The 19,246-nt window shown below is 41.0% G+C and overlaps 1 protein-coding gene across 5 annotated transcripts in view; it reads left to right on the forward strand.

Moving 5' to 3' along the window:
* The first annotated feature begins 549 nt into the window (after positions 1–549).
* RASGRP3 (RAS guanyl releasing protein 3) overlaps positions 550–19,246 on the forward strand; it is a 46,555-nt gene continuing 27,858 nt past the window's right edge. The window contains exons 1-3 of one of the 5 annotated variants that reach the window (XM_066546659.1): positions 550–698; positions 7,889–7,952; positions 17,859–18,051. In XM_066546659.1, the coding sequence (XP_066402756.1) occupies positions 17,982–18,051 (70 nt within the window). In that variant the 5' untranslated portion in view covers positions 550–698; positions 7,889–7,952; positions 17,859–17,981. The remainder of the gene's footprint in view (positions 699–7,888; positions 7,953–17,858; positions 18,052–19,246) is intronic. The other 4 variants (XM_066546656.1, XM_066546657.1, XM_066546661.1 and 1 more) reach the window with 4 other exon arrangements.

A 19,246-nucleotide genomic window follows, 5' to 3' on the forward strand; every position in this document is an offset into this window, starting at 1 on the left:
GGTCTGTCTCAGCCTGACTATACAATGTCTGGCAAAATGCAGCCACAAAATCCATTATGTAAAAGTGCCAGATGCCAAAATTAAAATGATCTCCTTTATTAATACGCACCATTCTACTGTCCAAACACAAAAGATAAGTAATGTTACCCTTACAAACAACTAATCTCCAAAAGTGGGATCGTTCACATATTTTGCGTGATCACTGGAGTGGCCTGGTATTAAAGACACTAGGAATGCAACAGTATTTTAAATTTTACTCTTCCTGTTTAAATTCCTGCATTAAAACACAGCAAAGTCTGAAGTCAGAAAAAACCTGAAGCAATCAACAGGGTTGTGTTTAACTTTCCACTTGTGCTGCCCCTACTGTTGATTAAGGCTTATCTACTGTTTGGTGTTAGTCATTAAAAAAAACCCTACCAACAAAAAACCAGAAGTTATGGAGCACACAGCGCTGTGTTCCAGTCAAATGCTCCAGCAAAGGCTGCTATTATGAAAAGGATTTTCTAATAGGGGGAATAATGATCTTCAGATTCTAACCTCCTGGCACGGCAGTGCGATTTATCAGGAGGGGCATGTGACTAGTTAAGACACACAGCCCCAGCTTGAAGGAAACAGCTGCTCATTTCATGCTTTAGCACTTGGCAGCTGGACAAGGAAGGGTGATGTTTGTGTTGAATACCTCTGCAGAACCAAGTACAGTAAGTGATTTTCCCTGTTTTTGATTTTTTTTTCCTAAACTGTCACTGCTTTCCCATTTTCATCCTAGACCTTTCATAAAAATACTTGAAAGAGTGAAGCATATTTTTGAAACTTCATTGATAAGCAGTCATTCATGCTCAGATTGCCTGCATTTTTCTGACCTGTGATTAACAGCATTGTTTTTGGTCTTGCGGGAACAAGGCAGGAACGGCGTTTTGCCCTCGTGCTAGCCAGGAAGGGACTATGGTGCTCATTTACTCAGATGATGGAGTGAGGAGGCTGTTTGTGATGATTGTATTTTCCTTTTCCTGTAGAGGTAGTCAATAGGTAGGGATGCAACTTGAGTATAGAGAAATTTCAGTGTTTGGCTTAAAAGTACCAGTGTAAGGAATTGACAGAGGTACTCCCTCAAAACAGTGCGATCAATCTGAGCAAAATTGCTTGTGACTGGTTACTTTCTGAGGGTGAATGGAGAGATTTTTTTAAAGGAAAAGGTACAAGTAGAGAAATGCAGGAAGACTGAAGATGTACTGATTAAGATACTATTGAGCCATTCTGAATAATAATGAATAATTAGACTGTGAAGATTGAAAAATTGCAAAAAACAGGGAAGGAGTCTCCTAAATTTCTTCAAGTTCTTAATTCAATTTATTTTTGGGTGCTTGCATGTTTTGTGGTTTTGCTTCATGAATGATTGATGTCCCTGTCTGATAATTTTTGACTCTTACAGTCTGAAGTTTTCTTTCAAAACCAGAGTGTAGGATACATAAAAAGGAACTTTTGATCAATTATTTACATAGAGATGAATCAGGTTTCTTTGGAGGAAGACTTAGGAGGAACAGGAGCAGGTGAATGAGTGATGGACCTTGATATGTGATAAGACTAAGGTGCTCTGGGGAAGGTTAAGGTGGGGCAGACAGAGCAGTGGGGTCCTGTTGAGGAAGGTCTAAGAGTAAACACTGACAGGTTGCATGCAGTCTCTCCTTTAAAGGTGGGGAGAATAAGCTGTTCAAATATTTCTTTCATAAGAAAGTGAAACATTATTTCTCTTTGAAGACTTTTCTTTTAAATATAGTTTATGATTTTGACAGTTGATTGGAAATTTTATGGGAAAATGTCAATCGGTTTCAATTCTTCACAAAACCAGAAGTCTGTGTGGCTTCCTGCCTGTTTGTGTCTCCAAGGGTAGACTGCCTTTGAACAAAGAGCTGAAGCACACTGCAGCCCTCCCACAGGGATACTGTGGAACACCATTAACAGAGCAGACCCACAGGTCCTGAGGTGCCTGGTGCTGTGGCAGGAACCCGGGCTGCCCTGGGCACCTTGGCTGCAATGGGGCCCCTCCAGCCTGTCCACATCTCCATTCCATGTGGGGCAGGGAGAATAACTTGTTTCCTGTCACTTTTTATTACTGATCCCAGAATAAGTTTATTTTTCTTCAGAACTGTAAGAATTCTGATTTTGAGTAAGATTATGCTGTGGTGTGCTTGTTTCCAGCCACTGCATTGTGTATTTGTAATGAGTGCTCTGTGTTAAGCAAACTGCCCAGGACTTGTTGTAAACCTAATTTAAACCCCAAATCCACCAGAAAATATGAGATATGAGCTCAGTCCATACCTGCTGTTGCTTCTTCCTCCCTGCTTCTCCAGAACCACTGTGCCAGGGTTGATGCAGGAGGTTGATGTAAAGCCATAATATGGCTCTGCACCAGCTGGACTGGGAGCCAGCTATGTGTGCCTCTTGTGCAGCTGATTAATTCTCCTGCAGAGCTGGGAGTTAAGTGTAATATAAAAGAGGCAACATCATGATTGCAAAGTAAACATTAGATAAGTGCACTACGGAGCTTGCCTTCAGGTAATAATGTCTGAAAACATCTTCTTACAGTGATAACTGAACTGTCTCAAAGAAATGTGGTGGGAGAACTCAGTTTTGTGCCTCTTTACTGTTGGTTATAAAGGTAATTTGCAATCAAGAAGAATAACTCAACACTTGGATCTGCAAAGTTTAAGCCAAAAAAAACCCTGCTTTATTTACAGCTTCCAGCTGTCATTACTGTATCTGATTCTGATACAGTAATGTAAATTCAGGACTCATGATGAGACTTTTAAATTCTCTGTCCACAAAATAAGGACAACCCGATCATCACAAGATTCTCAAGAGTGTAACTGTTTCAATCCTTATCACTAACTCATTTTGATATGAATATTTACTGTTAAACACAGCCAGTGTACATTGAGAAATAAGTGCAGTCTTCAGGCTCTTCTCATTTTTTGGCTTTTCTCATGAATTCTAACTGCAATATCTGTCACTGCAACACCAGACATGGAACACCACTGGGGCACACACTGATTTTGCACTTGAGCAGAAAACACAACCTCTGTACCACCACCTTTTTACATTATTTTATCATTTCCTGATCTCATAAAAAACAATGCTCAGCTTCTTGAATAGACACCCCCATTACGTTCATGTAAGTCAGGCAGGTCTGCATAGGCATGAAGCACAGTAATTAAATTTCAGCATTCTTTGCTCTGCCCTTGGATTGCCCCTTGATGGGTCTCTAGAAAGCCAAATATATAACTGAAAGTTCATCCTGGATGGTTTTTTATTACATTGTACAGGAGACTGGGTAATAGTGGGGACACTGCTGTCCCTGTGCAGAAGCTCAGTGCAGACCCTTGTCACTGAGAGTGTCGTAAGGTTCCTGTTAAATCTTTTCCCTTTACTCTGAGGAAATGATCAGGGCAGCCTGGCAGGTCTCTGAATGGGTATATTTCTGCTCTATATCAAAACATGCAGCTGAGAGGCAGCTGCAGTTGTGCTAGCCCCTCTCTCTATTTGAAAATGCCATTGTACCAAGGAGCCACTCCCAGGATATTTCTGAATAAAGAGAGGAAACTACTTTTAAAAATATTGTAAGGGCACTTGTGTCATTTTCTTTTTTCCTAAGCTACCCAGGCCTGGTTACAATACATTTGTACAGGTACTCTAAACAACTTGCACTGAGTGTTTTCTTTTAACATATTTATGGCATATTCACTTTTCACTGCTGAATTTGATAAATTTGTTTTCAAGTTGGCCCTTCCTTACAAGCCAGAAATAGCAAGGTTCTATACCTAAGAGTTTGAATCAAAAGCCTGAAACAAATTCTCAGGTCTTCTGATTTTCGCTCTTCATTGCTTTTCTCTGTGGTTTTTCTATTCAATGTGAATAGCCAGTGAAGTAGTACTTTTTCATTAAATGGTTTTCTTATTGGTATAACATATCTAAAAACCACCTGACCACCAGAATAGAGGTGTTGTAATAGGGGGGGAGCTTTTCTCTTGTAATGAATGTAAAAGATTAACAGCTACAAGCACCATCAACAGCAACAAAACAGATTTGGTGAGTCCAGTTAAGCTACAAAGACTAATCCTGCAAATACATAGGTGTTTGCTGGGCTGAATTCATGAGAGATCCCATCAGAAACCTCTAAGTGTGTATGAGGTCAGGATCAACGTGTGGGTGGGTGGAAATACCCACAGGGCTGATGTTTACAGCTCAGCAGAAAATACAATTACCCCTGAGAACTACTCTGGTTGTTTTGGTGGCCATCTGCTGTCTCAGTTCTCTGAATAACTGCTCCCCTTGACCACATTCAAATAAGTGAAATGGTTTGACTCTCTCTACAGAGTACTCTCCCACCTGTGATTTATGCATATGCTCCTTAATAATGATCTGGAGTTTCTCAGGCAAGGGGAGTGGGCCTGAGCATCTTGAGAACCTGCCAGGCATAATAATTTCTGCAAAATTAGTGAGACCTGAGCTATTCTTGTTCAGATACCTCATATATTTAGTTCCTGCAAAGAGAAAATAACTGTATCACCTTAAATTAACACAAATTTAATATTAATGATTCAGGAGTATGTCTGCTTTGGACTACCACAAAAGTCATACCAAGCTTAATATACAGCAGCTGATATACACATATATTGATATTCCATGTTATATATATCAATACATTTCCATATACAACTCCTTCCACTCCTGTTAAAACTGCCTCTCTTTTCAACCCCTTCTATGGAAACCTGTTCCACTCAGAGCAGTGATGGGCATGTGCAAGGGGGTCTGGAGTGCAAGTGTGTGCAGGAACAGGATCTCCAAGATGAACAAGGATTTTCCATTACTTCTGAAGTATATTTTACTCCTCATGCCTGAAACACATTGAAAATTTTCAACATAGAAATCAGTCTTAGAGACTGGAATTTAAGTCATACATGATATGATCAAATAGACTGAACATTGTTTGTATGGGGGATATTTGCTTGCTTGCTAAACCTGTTGATAAGGCTGCCTTTGACACATGATCAAAGGTTCATATATTCTTTGTCATAATGCTGTGTTCTTGTTCATGTTCTTTAGAAAGATGAACATTTCTCCAGCTTAAACTCTGGTCTCAACAAATTGAATTTCCCTAATCTGAAGTAGCATTATTATAGAAAGGCTTCAATTCATAACCCATAATTCAATTAGATTCACCCAATCCATAACCTTGGTGCTGATTCATGTGGCACACATTGGTAAATTGGTTGTTTCACAGCAATGCGTTATTCAAGCCCAGAGCTTGTTTGGAAATTTCTGGTGTTTCCAGTGGGAAGAAAAAAAAACCCCAGCTTATGCAAATAGATAATTGATTACAGTGGGGAAAATTACATCAGAAAAAGTTTGCTGAATTGGGGCTTGAGTCAACTCACTATCTGGATATATAGTGATTTATCCTCCAAATCAGAATAGCCATGACATTCCAGCCTTATCACACTGTTCATGAAATAGCTTCCTTAAAAGACTAACAATCTCCTCTGCTAAAGATGTCTTGCCTGCTTTAGCTTGGTTACTCATGTTCTACTTTGCTGAATTCATGAACACATACTTCCTGGAACAGCTGCCACCCTTCCTAAAACTCTTGGTTTCCAGGCCCTGCCCTGATGACTGTCTGTATATTTTTATCTTAAGTGGGAATTGGGGCAGGAACTAGAATTCACCTTTTCCCCCCCTCTTGAGTGAATGCTCATCCCCTTAAATTACACAGTCATGCTCTTGCTTGCTTGCTCCCTGCAGACCAAAGAAACTTCATTATTTCAAGTAATATGGAACTACACTGAGGATCTGAGGATGATGAATCTCCTCTGTAGTCTCAGCCAAGATAGGGTGAGGTCTGGAATCCTTCCATGAACTGGAAGAGTTGATCCTGTGCCTCTCATAGCTTTAAGGAGTGTTCAGAGCTCTTGGAAAAAGGAATCTGGGCATCATGATTACACCTATGTAGCGTGGGATTGACATGTTAGGTGTGACTAAAGGATGCTTAACACAGACAAGGCAGAGGACTTTCATGTGTACAGATCCCAAAAGGATTTAGGAGTGACCAAACTAGGGAGCTTCTTGATGTTACTGACTCAGACTTTAATATCAAAAGTACAGGGAGTGGTTACAAGCTCTAGACAGTCACCTTCTGGGGTGAGGAGGTGAGAAGTGAGAGACCAGGCTGAGAAACACACCCATGGAGTCAGGCTGTAAAAGGGAGCCAGGATTTGGGCTCTTAATCCTCCTTTTGGATCTAGTTGTCAGCTCATATTGCAGAACTAAAATAAGAGTCATGGTTTTCAGATGCATGTATCTTAAGTTTACCTCATGTCTGTGTTTCAAAACCATCTCCTTTTTGAATACTCAAACTGATTTAATGATATTGAATTAGAAATTGGTGGAGAATTTGACTTGAGCATGCTTACCTGCTATTCTACTGCTTATAGAATGACAGTGTGTTCCTGTAAGTAAGCTTGAAAAAGACCAAGGTGTTTTGAAAACTTGACTGCAACAGCAGCCAGTCTTTCAATGAGAAATACTGGGGGAAGAAAAACAAGTCCCTAAGCCTCTAAATCAACTTTTAAATCAATATCTTCCCAGCTCCTTCGTCCTTTAATTTCTTCCCCTTACTTGACCATATTTTTCACTTGATATTAGCTTTACTAATAGCCACAGGATTTTTTTTTTTTTTTTAGAATTATTGGAGTTTAGCAGATCCGTAAGGAAATTTTGATAAGGTCCTTAAATTTGATGGTAATATGTAAGGAGTAAAGAGTTATGGGTGTCCTGTATGAATTCAAAACAAACAGTTTTGGTTTAATTCAATAAGAGTCTTTCAAGTTGCTTGGGATGGTCTGAACTGGCCACTGCAAAGTTGTTATACTGCCAATTGACTGGCAGGGTTTTATCTACCACACCAAAAGTGTACTGGGTGCAGAATGTGATTCTCAGCTGTTACAGCTGCAGCAACTGCTCTTGCTGCTTTTCAAATAATGGTGAATCCTTAGCATACATGAGCTTTAAAGAATTACAGTGTTGGATCTTAAGGCATGAGCTTCGCAAACTTAACCAAGAGGTTTTGATAAGGTTTGTTTTTCTGAAGTCCTATGGCAGTAGTGTGTTCTGTGGCTGTGGAAGTGGGATATTTGTGTAGCTGCAATCCTGTGATAGATATTCTTTCACACCATAAATATATAACTGCCAAAATAGTATTAGCAAAATAAATATCAAAGTTGCTTGTTTGAAGTATTACTTATTAAAGCAGGAACTGTTTTAAAGACACTTTTCCTCTTTTTTCTTTGAGATTTTATTTTCACACTGCTCCTTCCCCTTTTTCAAGTTGTCTTGCTGTTCTGTGTATTTTTGTATACAGTACATTCTTAGGTTACTCTTTTTAAAGAAGGCATTTAACTTGTTGGCTGCAAGCTGTCTTATTGTTAGGAAGGTATGTGGTTATTAATAAAACTCACTCTGGCCCAAGAGCTTGGATATAGGAATATAGGTGACACTGTTCTCATATCCTGTACTGTGGTGACACTGTTCTCATATCCTGTACTCTGTAGACTTCTTGTATCATAAACAGCTTTAGAGGTTTGCTGTTTCTTTGTGCTTGTACAAACCAGTGCATGTTTCTTAGTAGATTGCTTTGTGAGGAAACAAAGTTTTGTCAGCTCACTGATGGTTGTTGCCTCTGAAAAAAAAGAGTACAAAATCTAGTCAGACACACTGAAACCAGGTAATAATCTCTTTGCTGCTCTTCTCTATTGGAGGTTTAGTATTTAGAAAAACTCTGAAGTCGCCCAAGAAGCACTGTATGCCTATGTTTAAAATGCTCTCTTTTCACCATTAGGAAATCTGAAGATGCCATTGTTCCACCCATCTTCCCAAGGGAAACTCAAAAATAATAACTAGAGGTGAGAAGCTGCTTACATATTTTGATGCCCAGCATCTGCTGACAGAATTCCAAAAAGAAAGATACTGGATCTCTCCTGACCCCGGGGCTGTTTTCACTCTACAGCTGCTTGCCTGTGAGTCGTGAGGCGCTCGTGACTTCTGCAGCTGCAAAACCACCCAAGCCAGGCACCCCTGTTCCGTGGGAGTGTGCAGGAGAGAGCAATTTGCACGGGCTCCAAGGGTCACACAGCAGGTCTGTGTGCCCCATGCCTGTCTGTTACCTCTCCCTAGTGCTGTTTTCATTGGCATTCTCTCCTTAAAGAGCAACGCTCCCAATGGATGGCAGCTGCCACCAGGGACTGAGAAGGGTTGTGGCCATTAGCAGCTGGCCCAGCCACACTCCTAGTGTGGGACCTGTTAACAGGTCTGTGGGAAATAGCAGTTCCATGTGAACCACTTTCTGCACTCATCAAAGGGAAAACAAAGGATTATCCCATTACAAATGCACAGTAACAGCCAAATGAGTGAAAGCAGCCAAAGCTCTGTCCTGTCCTCTGTCCTTTTAACTCTGTCTTGCTCCGTCTCAGACATCCAGTTTCCCATTACTTAAGTCTCTGAAAGCCTCTTCCTGCCTTTATTGTTTTACCAGTTGCTGCCTTCAATTTACTGCACTGATAAGTACTTCCCAGGCTGTAAATATGTGGTTGAGACATTTCTGAAGCCAATCTAGGTTTTGATTGTAGTCACAGGAGGAAAGGTCAGCAGCAAAACTGCTCTCACTACACAGGGAGGCCACTCCTCACTCTAGGGTAGGTATAGATTGTGAATTCATTGGGAGAGATGTGAGGGAATGTAAGGGTTAACAGGACTGAAGAAGAAAAAATGGAACATTGCACTTAACCTCCCCTTTTCACAAGGTGATACCCTTGCTTTTAGTACCTGTACAGTAACTGCAGTTGTTCTTCAGTTTGGGAAAGGTCAGAAGCCAGAAAGAGGGAGAAATCAAATATGATCATTGCTGAAAATGATAGCAGGTAAGTAGGAGGTGTTGATTTCTCCCTAGTGGTATCTGTGACTGCAGAGAATGCTTTTCTCTTTCCTTCATACAAAATAGTTGCAGAGATGGCCAGTGGAAGAGGGAGAATGTTTTAAAATTTTACTTTTTGGAACACTTAACTATAATCTCTACTGTTTGGGAAGCCAGCAGAAACCTGTAGAGCTTGGTGGGCTTGAGAAGCTCCATGTGTGTCTGCAATTCCTATGGCATCATTAGAAAGGGGGTACTGATGTTTGCAGGGGGGCTGTCTCCCACTGTAGGGCCCAGAAAATATTGTTCCATGAGTAATTAGTCTACAGTGGGAAACAACTGGAAATTATAGAATTATATGGAGTGAAAAAAGCTTTTTCTAAGGGAAAAAATTCTTTAGAAGCTATGGGTTTATTAGAAAAGAACTTGATACCTTGGTAATTTACTGAATTTTAATATGAGTTACATGCTCTTATGACTCCTCTTAGCCTTAAAATTGATTGAAAAGTTGTGTGAAACTAAAAGCAGTGCTGATTTCTAAAACTGTCCTAACTCTTGGAATATTTCACAGCTTGAAAGAAGTCACTACATAGGGACTATGCTGCTACTGAAAAATTTTGGCTTAGTTAAAAATAAGACATAGCAAGTGTTGTGGTAGATTTTCAAGCTGAACATACAAGAAAGTCTAGGCAGATAGGGCCCAGGATTTCTTAGTAATCTAAACAATAAATGTGATTTTTCTGGCTTGTCTTGAAGAGAACATAGCTGGTTAAGGTAAACAATAATAAAATATTAAAATATTTTGTAACAGATATATGGTAATAAATATTCTGGGGGTTTGTCTTTCAGAACTGAAGGGTTTATTACTTCCCCAGATGTTTTTTTAAAATACCTAAAATAATTGCTTTTTACTTGGGCAGTACCAGCCTCATTATAGGCATGTAACAGTGTAACAAGTTATGAATATATGCTGATAAGATATATTTTAACCCTGACTTGAGTAGGTTAACAAAGCAGACCTACTCTTGAAAGATGCTCTATGCAAGTCTGTGAATAGCAAAGGTAATCTCCAAGAGTTTCTCAGAAGGCTTACAGGCAGTAGCATAACTTGTAGAAGGCATTGATGGTGTCTTGCTTGGCTTCTGAAAAAAGATCAAGTTAGAGTGTGTGAAACTCTTACTACTGTTGCTGTCCTCTCCCTCGGTGCTAGAGATCTCTAATGTGTCTGAAGCACAAAGATTCTCAGAAGAGCTGCATCCCCTGGTGTCACACATGTTAATCAAATGTCTGATATTGGTAACTTCACTGGGAGTAGCAAAATAAATTTCATTACAAATCTACTGAGAAATATGGCTGGGAGTTTTCTTCTTTTGAAAACAAATTAAAGTTTCCTTAGCTCTCCCTTTTAACCTGATGCATTCTGGGTAACTCTACTACCTTGACCTATGCAAAGTGGAAGATGTCATCAGCATAGTATTGGAACAAACCAAGGATGTCTGCTCAGATTTTCCTGACATTTATTAGCTGGAGTTAAACTACAGAGGCAAATACCAACAAAATAAATACAGGAAACAACTATAGAAGTGGATGGGACAAACCTAAAGTATGCTAGATAACCAATCCAATAAAATGCTTGTATTGCAATTGGGAATGTAACCGTTGTTGTTTTTACAAATCCAGTTATTAAGCTGTCTATTATTTTAGGTGAATTATAATCGAGAAAACCTGGGGGGTGGTGGTGGAGGTGTTCTGCTGTCTCTGAAATCCTCTTGGTTATGTTTCACAGGAAGAATGCTAAACAAAATGCTATCTAAGCAGCTCAAGCCTTAATCAAGTGACTTTCTGATTACTGAAAGTTTTTGGTCATGTGACTGTCCATTGCCATTCCTCATGATTTCTGTAAGCTTCTTTTTTATCTTAGGTCAGCATGCATTGTACTCCATATGCTAATTTATCAACTTGTACCAGACACCGTGGTCTTCTGTGTGTGGGTCTGAACACACACCTGGGTACTCCATGGGAGTGGATCCATAGATCCCCTTGGTGTCTTACCTGTGGCCCTATAAATTTAACCTCTGTTTCCATAGAAGACTAGATATCTAGGGCTTGAAATGGCTTGTAGTACCCTTCTGTGTTCATTGGGTGACTTGTGAAAGTATATTTTAAGCTTAGTGGAGCCTTCTCTCAAAATTAAGCATAATAAAACATATTTCGAGTATTTGTAACATGAATACTTTTGTGCTAAGGCACAAGTGCTCATCCCTTAGAGGCTAAACTGGATGCAAATAGCCAGGGTTTAGCAGCAGAGAGTCTGCAGGAATGGCCTCTGTGGGAGAAGGCAGGGGCTGCCCTGTGTCAGACACAGCCATTTCCAGCTGTCTTTGCAAGGCACCCTGTGCAGCTGAGATCATCAGCCAAGCTCATGGCACCTCTGGAAAAACATTTTAAAAAAGGCAGAAAATTCTGAGGAGGGGGAAACATGGAAAAAACAAGGGAATGGCCAGGAGGAGGGAAGAAGAGAGGGAGTAATAAGGTCAGAGGACAGAGAGGTGCTCTGTGGCAGAGCAGGTACTTTCCTGAAGAGCCTCTGGCCCATTGATAAGTTCATGGAAGAGCAAGTGCACTTCTGAAGGGACTGTGGCCCACAGAGAACCCATGCTGGAGCACAGGACAGAGTGAGAAGGGAGCAGCAGTGGAGAGAAACTGCTGAGGACAGTCCTTGACCTCATGCACTGCTGGCTGTCTCACCAAAGGATTGGCTTCAGCTAGCCACCAGCAGAGTACCTCTCCTACCTTCTTTTCAATCACAGACATCCCACTCTGTTGTTCAGTGTCTTTTGAAGTTTCCCTTTGATCCGAAAAACAAAAAAAACCAATGTGAATCAAAGCAATAGGCTGCAGACAGTTGCTGTGGTTTACCGTGTACCATCTGAAGGTGTGCAACAAAGGTGAATGAGTCCTGGGAAATCAGATGAGCTCAGGACTCCCATATTCCATTTTCATACCTCTCCTGCCCACAGCGAGACTTGCATCTTGCATTCATGGAGCAGTGCCACAATGTGTCCCTTGTTCTGTGTCCCTGCTCCATGCAACAAAGGCCACTGGTAAGCCAGATGTGCCGTCCTGCAGCCAGCTGCACGTGGTGCTGAGGTCATGGGCTGGGCACAGGCAGTGCCATTGGGCTGCCTGACAGCCCAGCTTCTCTGCCCTGCCCGGTGTCCAGCTCCTGCCTGTGTCACACCCTGGAGAAGAGTCTGTGACACACACCCTGTGTCACTTGGTTGGACTTTTCTAGAAATAGAGCTGTGTGCACTGTAATAAATAAACTGCTCCTGCCCAGCTACAAGAAATACGCAACTGCTGGGAGAGAGCAAACTCCAGGAGCCACACAGTAGGCAACCTAAGGTCTGTGCTGACTTGAGCCCAAACAGATGTCTTGCTTGCATCTGTGAGGCAAAGGTGCAGTCCCAACTGGGATTCTTATTATGGTAATTACACTCATATTTGTGGAGACTAATAACAGGAAAGGGTCTTACTGTGAGAGCCTCCATTACACCTACAGGGTAGCAGGTGACCTCTGTCCTGAAGAGCTTGCCCTGGATGTGATTAAGTCAGAATAATGGAAAGAGGTGTAGCAAAGGAAGGTACCCTTAAACTTTCTCATGAGACTCATGATTTCTTCTCAATTCCTTTTTCTGCATACTGCTACTGATTGGATTTCCCTGTTGAGCTGCTCCCATTTAGCAGCTCTCCAGCTGCCAGGTGGAAGCTGTTTAATGCAAGCATCTACCGATGTGTTGTGTAGGCTTGGAGGAGGGGAGATCTGGCTTATTTAAAGCCCCAAGAATGTCCTAATCTTGTAAAGAATACAAGTCTTATGTGTGCAGGCATCTGGAAAGTTTATGGATAAACTGGGACCCAAAGAGGTGCCTCTGTATCAAGGTGGGACTCTTTGCATGTGCCTCTATTTATTAGAAGTCTTTAATTAGAAGGAAAATAGCCCACTTTTAATAAATGGGGGAAATACTACAGGTACATTTAATTTGGCCTGACTAAAAAGCTGCTTGAATTTAATTTAGCTGAATAAATATTACCCTAGATGTCAAATTTAAGCCTATTTAAAACTGACTTACTGATTTAGCTTGCACCTGTAACCGATACAATTTGCCTGAAATCCACACATGGAGTGCCCACCCATGGATTTGCACAGACTTGACATTTTAATATTATTTAAACTGCTGTAGGTTATGGGTGTGGACCCCCCCTTTAATAGCCTCCAGCAGCAGAAGTAAAGTCTTTTGGTTTTACCAATTTAAACCTTGGCTTCATGCTGCCCACCCTGTTTACATCACTTGGTGCTTTTGCATAAGATTACAAGTTTGCTGCCAGGGTATCCTTTTTCTTCTAAAAACTAATGTATTGCACCTGACCACATCTGTCTCAAGAGCTCACAGCCTACATATGTGTTTCAAGTAACCTATCAGGACAGTCCACAATAGCACCATCTCAAGACTTCCAAAATGTTGAACACAAAATGCAATTACACTGCACAAAGTGCTAAAGAAACCCATCTGCTCAGATGAACCATGTGTATGTGGCACTTGGGGTGATGGCAGGACTTGGAAGGAGCTCTATGTTTTGTAGTTCAGTCCATGGCAAGCTTCTAACCTCTGAGCACATCACTGCAGTTGTTTCTGCTTTCTCCCTAGGGAGGAAGTGCACATCCCATGACAGAAATATTGCATAAAATAAAGCATGACATGCCTGACACCGTGACTTGGTTCATAGGGATATTGTGGTTGTTTCTATTGCCTAAATGAAGGAGAAAAAGCTGCTGGCTTTGAGTGAGTGCTAAGGTCTGTGCTGGTGGCATTGCTGCTGTTGCAGTCTTCACCTATTCCTGATTATCCCTTCCCAGCATGAGGTGGGTTACCAGCAAGACTTGCAGGGGAGATTGCCATTCCAAGTGGCCTGATAAATAAATGAGAACGGAGGGCTGTGTGCCTCTTGTGTCCTTAACAGCCCATGTCAATCACAGTAAACCAAATCAGATTTATAATTCCATTATAAGGAAAATATTTATTTGTTTCATTCTAGTGGGCAATTATTCCCAGAAATAGCTGGATGGCAATAAGATATTTCAGTGTTATGCTGCAAAGCAGCTGAGGGCAGAGATTCTCAAAGTTATCTTTATTTGAAAGTCCAACTGTACTTTTGGCAATCAATTTTTTAATAATTGCCACATATTTCAAACATTTAAAAATTTTTATTTTTAGAAATACTTTGTGATGATTCTATTTTATTTTTAATTTTGTGTCTTTCTTGCACTGAACTGTTGACAGAATACAGCTTATTTAATTTATGTAGATGAAATTTAGAGTTTCATTTTACTCATTCATCTCTACAGGTGCTGGTGTGTGGTTGGATACCATTGTGGCATGGTTATAGACAATTCCTTTATTGTTTTAGTAGAACAGCAGTGCTTGATCACACAAGTAATGATGTAATGGTTGTGGGTTTTGGAGTCTGCAGTCAAGAGATGTGATATCAGGTTTTGACTCAGACCCAGCCAGCCAGTTCTTCACTTGGTGGAAATGCTTTATTTTCTTTAAGAAGCATTATTATAGTAATGCTCTGACCTTTAGTGATCTGATAGGCTGTTTGGGAGGACAGCTCTGTCAGGATCTAGGTGTCTGCTACTTAAGTAGTTGTTGTAAAATTGAAGAAAAACACCAAACCTTCAATTTTACCAGGGCATTATTTGTTGATTACCATGTGGCTGCCTTTATACTGTTGTCAGTGGAAGACAGAGATGATACTCTCCTGTGCTATATTTTATGGATGATGGGAATACCAACAAAATTTAAAAGCCAGATCAAATCTCTTCCACTCCTATATTTCATGCTCAACAGTTTTCTAGGCTTAGACAGAAAATACAATAGTTTTTCCCCATTTAATTTTGAAGCAGTGACTAAAAGGTATTTTGAAATGGCAAATTATTTTATTTTTCTCCTCTTGAAAGAAAACCTAAGTCAGATAAATCTGGAAGAGCTAGATAGCTGGCTTTGTGGAAATTACACCAGTTATTTAAGCACTTAGAGAAGGACTTGGGTCTGGTCAAAAAGGAAAAACATGGGGATTCTAGCAAAAGTTACATGTACAAGGTTGTGATCTTGAAAAACACAGCACAGCTGCTGGTTAACTCTGAAAGCAAACCAAACAAATGCTCTGCTTACTTTTTTATTTTTTCATTTTAAATAGAGAAACAGTCTTGGGAAGAAAGACTAACCCTAGGGTAACCATAGCTCTTGGCCTGACCAGCAGGTGAGAGAATCACATCTCTCTGCATTCTCCTGTTCACGTCACACAGCTTTGGGTTTCAGTGTTAGCCCAGCTCTAGCAGGAAGGGTTGAGGCTGCCCACTCCAGCCCCAGAGCCAGCCTGTTGGGCACCACCTGCTACACAGGCTTGAAGCCAAGGACCACTGTGTACTCACCTCCCCTTTTGCTTAAGTGCATGCTCTGTTTGCTGTTGTGTGACAGGATTAGTTTAGCTTCCCCTCGGTTCATTGCAAGTAGCATCTCTGTGTAATTCCAAGAGAAACAGGCGTGTGCTTTCAAAAGGGAGTCCTGCACCACCAAATTCAGAGGAGAGTGCTTCCTTCCACCTAGGAGGGGTGGGATCTAATGTTTGCACCTCTCTGATCAAGTTTCTTGTTGGCTGGCTTGGGCTGAGGCATTGTGTGTGCAGTGCCTGGTAGAAACTCCCTGTTCCATGAGCTGTGCATACATCCTCTAGGATCTTCTCAGCTTCAGGGAAGAGAGTGTTGTGTCTAAATCCAGTGCTGGATGGGACCAGAAAGAACCTGGCTGTGGGAACACATCTAAAAATAATACTACAGAATCATAGGATTGTTTAGTTTGGAAAAGACAACTTTAAGGTCATCAAATCCAACCATTAACAAAACACTGCCAAGTCCATCACCAAACCATGTCCCTAAGTGCCACATCTACTCATCCTTTACATGCTTCCAGGGATGGTGACTCAGCCACTTCCCTGGGCAGCCTATGCTTGGCCAGCCTTCCAGTGACGAAGTTTTCCCTAATATCCAATCTAAATTTCTCCCCTGGTGGAACTTGAGACCATTTCCTCTCATTATGTTGCTTGTTCCCTGGGAGAAGAGCCCCAGCTGCTAACAGCTCCTTTCAGGCAGCTGTAGAGAGTGGTAAGGTCTCCCCTCAGTCTACCTTTTTTCAGACTAAACAATGCCAGCTCTCTCAGCTGCTCCTCATAGGACTTGCATCTTTGGCTGAATAGAATATTTTGAAGTTCTTCCAAGCAAAACACTGCTGCATGCTTCAAACAGGCTCAGCACTGCAGGACTCTGGGTCCATAAAGAAGTGTCCAGTGCAGGACACTTTCCAGGTGCTGGGATGCAGTGCACTGTGCTGCCAGAGCACCCCTGGCCAGTCAGTGGTGTCCTAAATGGAATGAGGTGCAGGTGGCAGCCAGCACAGGCCAGCAATGAGCAGCTCACATATGCCAAGGCTGCCTGGGAGCTTGAGACACTTCACTGATGGAGCTGCAGGCCAGTCTGGGCATGATCAGCAGTGCAGAGCTACCCTGAATGAGAAGGGATTTCCCCTCTTTCTGGGAGCTGGGAGTTGTGTCAGGATGTGTTGGCCCTGCTTTTGCTGGAGAAGGAGCACTCCTGCCTGTGCTGTGGGTGTGAGCTGCCTGGCTGGAGTAGCACCAGCAGGGACAGTGAAGCTGCCACTGCCTGGTGTCCCTTGGGTGGCTGGGCCACAGTCACATTTGCAGGGCTGCAAGCAGAGACACAGCTCAGTGTGTCACTCTGTGTTCACTGTAACCCTGGCCAGTGGCAAGGGGGTCAGGGTGGTTTTGTAAGAAGGGTGAAGAATGTTAGTCCTACCAGGACTGCAGGCTTTGCAGTGTGAGATCTGTGTTACAATGGGTTGGGAAAACTTGGTATTTGTGGGTGAATTACAGCAGGTATATACTTCATCAGTGCTTTGCATGACCAGCTTTAAAAAGTTGATGTTATGGGAAATGACTTCTGAAAATGAATTTCCCAAATTCCTGTAGTTTCACTTCAAGGACTATTTCAGTTCTACTCTTGGCTTTCTAGATAAATTGCTGGATGTACTTGTTTGTCACATTTCAAACACTTGGTGTGATCAGGCAGTAGTGGGGCTTAGTCACAGATAGATAATAAAGTACTGTAGATGATTTGTTCTTTAAATATAACCTGTAAAATTACTTCAGAAAACTTGTAACAGAGTATTCAGTGCATCTTCAGGTAAACAGATATTTGATATGTAAATGCATAGTAGATGTATAATAAAATTTAGAAGTTTCTGTATGTGTTTATGCCTCTGTGACTGCCTAGCTACTGTGGGAAGATTTATTTTATTTTAAAAAGCTGACCTAAAGGTCCTTTGAAAAATTGCCTCCTATGAACTTCATTAAACACCTTATGTGGTCTGTGCCAATTAAGACCATTAGCATTATCATGAACCAGTAACCTCAGGGGGAAAAATGGTTATGCTTAAAAACATAAAAGCAGGGTTATTAACAAAAAGTGACTTATCAAGTGTAAATAGAATGACTTGAACAAAATGTGCGTCATTGTACATGCAGGCCCTCATTTGCCATCTGGTGTCTGTTTTATGGCCCTAGCTATGGATTTATTTTGTGCTAGTGCACAAACAATTGGACAATGCTTAGAAACACAAGCTGGAATGTAGGGAAAGCTTATGGCAAGCTTTCACATGCTCTGTATCATGTGGGGGAAAAAGCAGTTTATAGAAAAGATGAGTTGAACTGTAAGCATTCTTCCATATAGTCATATAATTATGATTTCTTTTACTTTCTTCAGATTTTCATTGAAGTCCAGCTAAGAATGCAACCAACAAAATAAACTGAAAAAGCTGGGCATTTGAAGAAGCATCCTTCTACTTGGTGAAAATGTCTCTTATTTTTTGACAACGATTAAAAGACAATGGGGTCAAACACTCTTGGAAAGGCTGCAACATTAGATGAGCTTTTGAACACTTGTATTGAAATGTTTGGTATGCTCTTTCATTATTTTATTTTGCTGTTATTGAAATTAATCTTTTAATATAAATCCTGCTGTTCTCTGGTTTAGCCAGTCTTTCTCTTGGCTAAGAACATTTCTGTTCTGTAAAATTTTCCACATTTCAATTTGGCCCAGAATCATACAAGCCAGAAATTTAATCACATGCATACTTTATTAAATTTTCTTAATACAGATAATGCACAATTGTGGGTATGGTGGTTTCTACAATGCTGGCCTTTACCAAGAGAAATGTTTAGATGAATTATTCAATGAGTTATTTCTGGCATTGATCTTTGTCTTGAGTGGTTATACAGCTGTGGTTTTGACCAGTCATTTTTTTAAAGGTTTTCCAAATCATCATGCAATAATTGGTAAGAATATGACCTAAGGCTCATGTAATCTTTTTACTCTTATAAAAATGTGATGTACCAGGTCTGAGGGAAAGAAGTGATGAAAAAGACCTTGGTCCATAACACCATTAATCATGACACATATCACATTACAGTCAAATGAGTTCATGGATGGGCTTAAGTGTTTTCAAACAGGGCTTTGATTCACAAAGCTACATTTAGATTCCCTGGAGATGCAGGACAGATTTTGATTGGAAGGAAGTACTAATTTTGTATGCCATGTGGAGAGAAAGAAGTATCTAAAGGCGAGAGATTGAACAATTGATGGATGGACAGACCTTCCTGCAGTGAATCCCATACATCCATTTCCGTAGGCCACCATCAAACTGGTTGCTCTAGAACTTCATTTAATTATTAGCAGAGCCCATGCACTTGTTGTCTGTTTGAAATAGTGTCTCCTCTTGTGTACACACTCTCTTGACAAGCACAGTCCATGTGTGGCTCCTGTTTTCATACATCATCTGCTGTCTCCAAAAAAAGTGACAGACAGGATAATCCAACATTGCAGATGCTGGGGAAGACTGATGGTCAGCCAGTCTGCCAGGGAATAACTCTGTGTAGTTTCAGTGGCTTCACTGCAAAGACACAAGGATCTCTGTTAGGCAGCTGGAGATGTGACCTTGGGCACAGATGTGAGGTGCTAGTGCTGCTTTAACATTGAATTCCTTGAAGCAGATCCATTTAAAAAAAAAATTAACCGCTAACTTAAAGCTAAAAAGCTGCAATAAAATAAATATTGGATGTAGTTGTACATAAATCATCCTCGCCCCTCCTGAT

The sequence above is a fragment of the Molothrus aeneus genome, chromosome 3 (genome assembly GCF_037042795.1).
Source record: "Molothrus aeneus isolate 106 chromosome 3, BPBGC_Maene_1.0, whole genome shotgun sequence".
NCBI lineage: Eukaryota > Metazoa > Chordata > Aves > Passeriformes > Icteridae > Molothrus > Molothrus aeneus.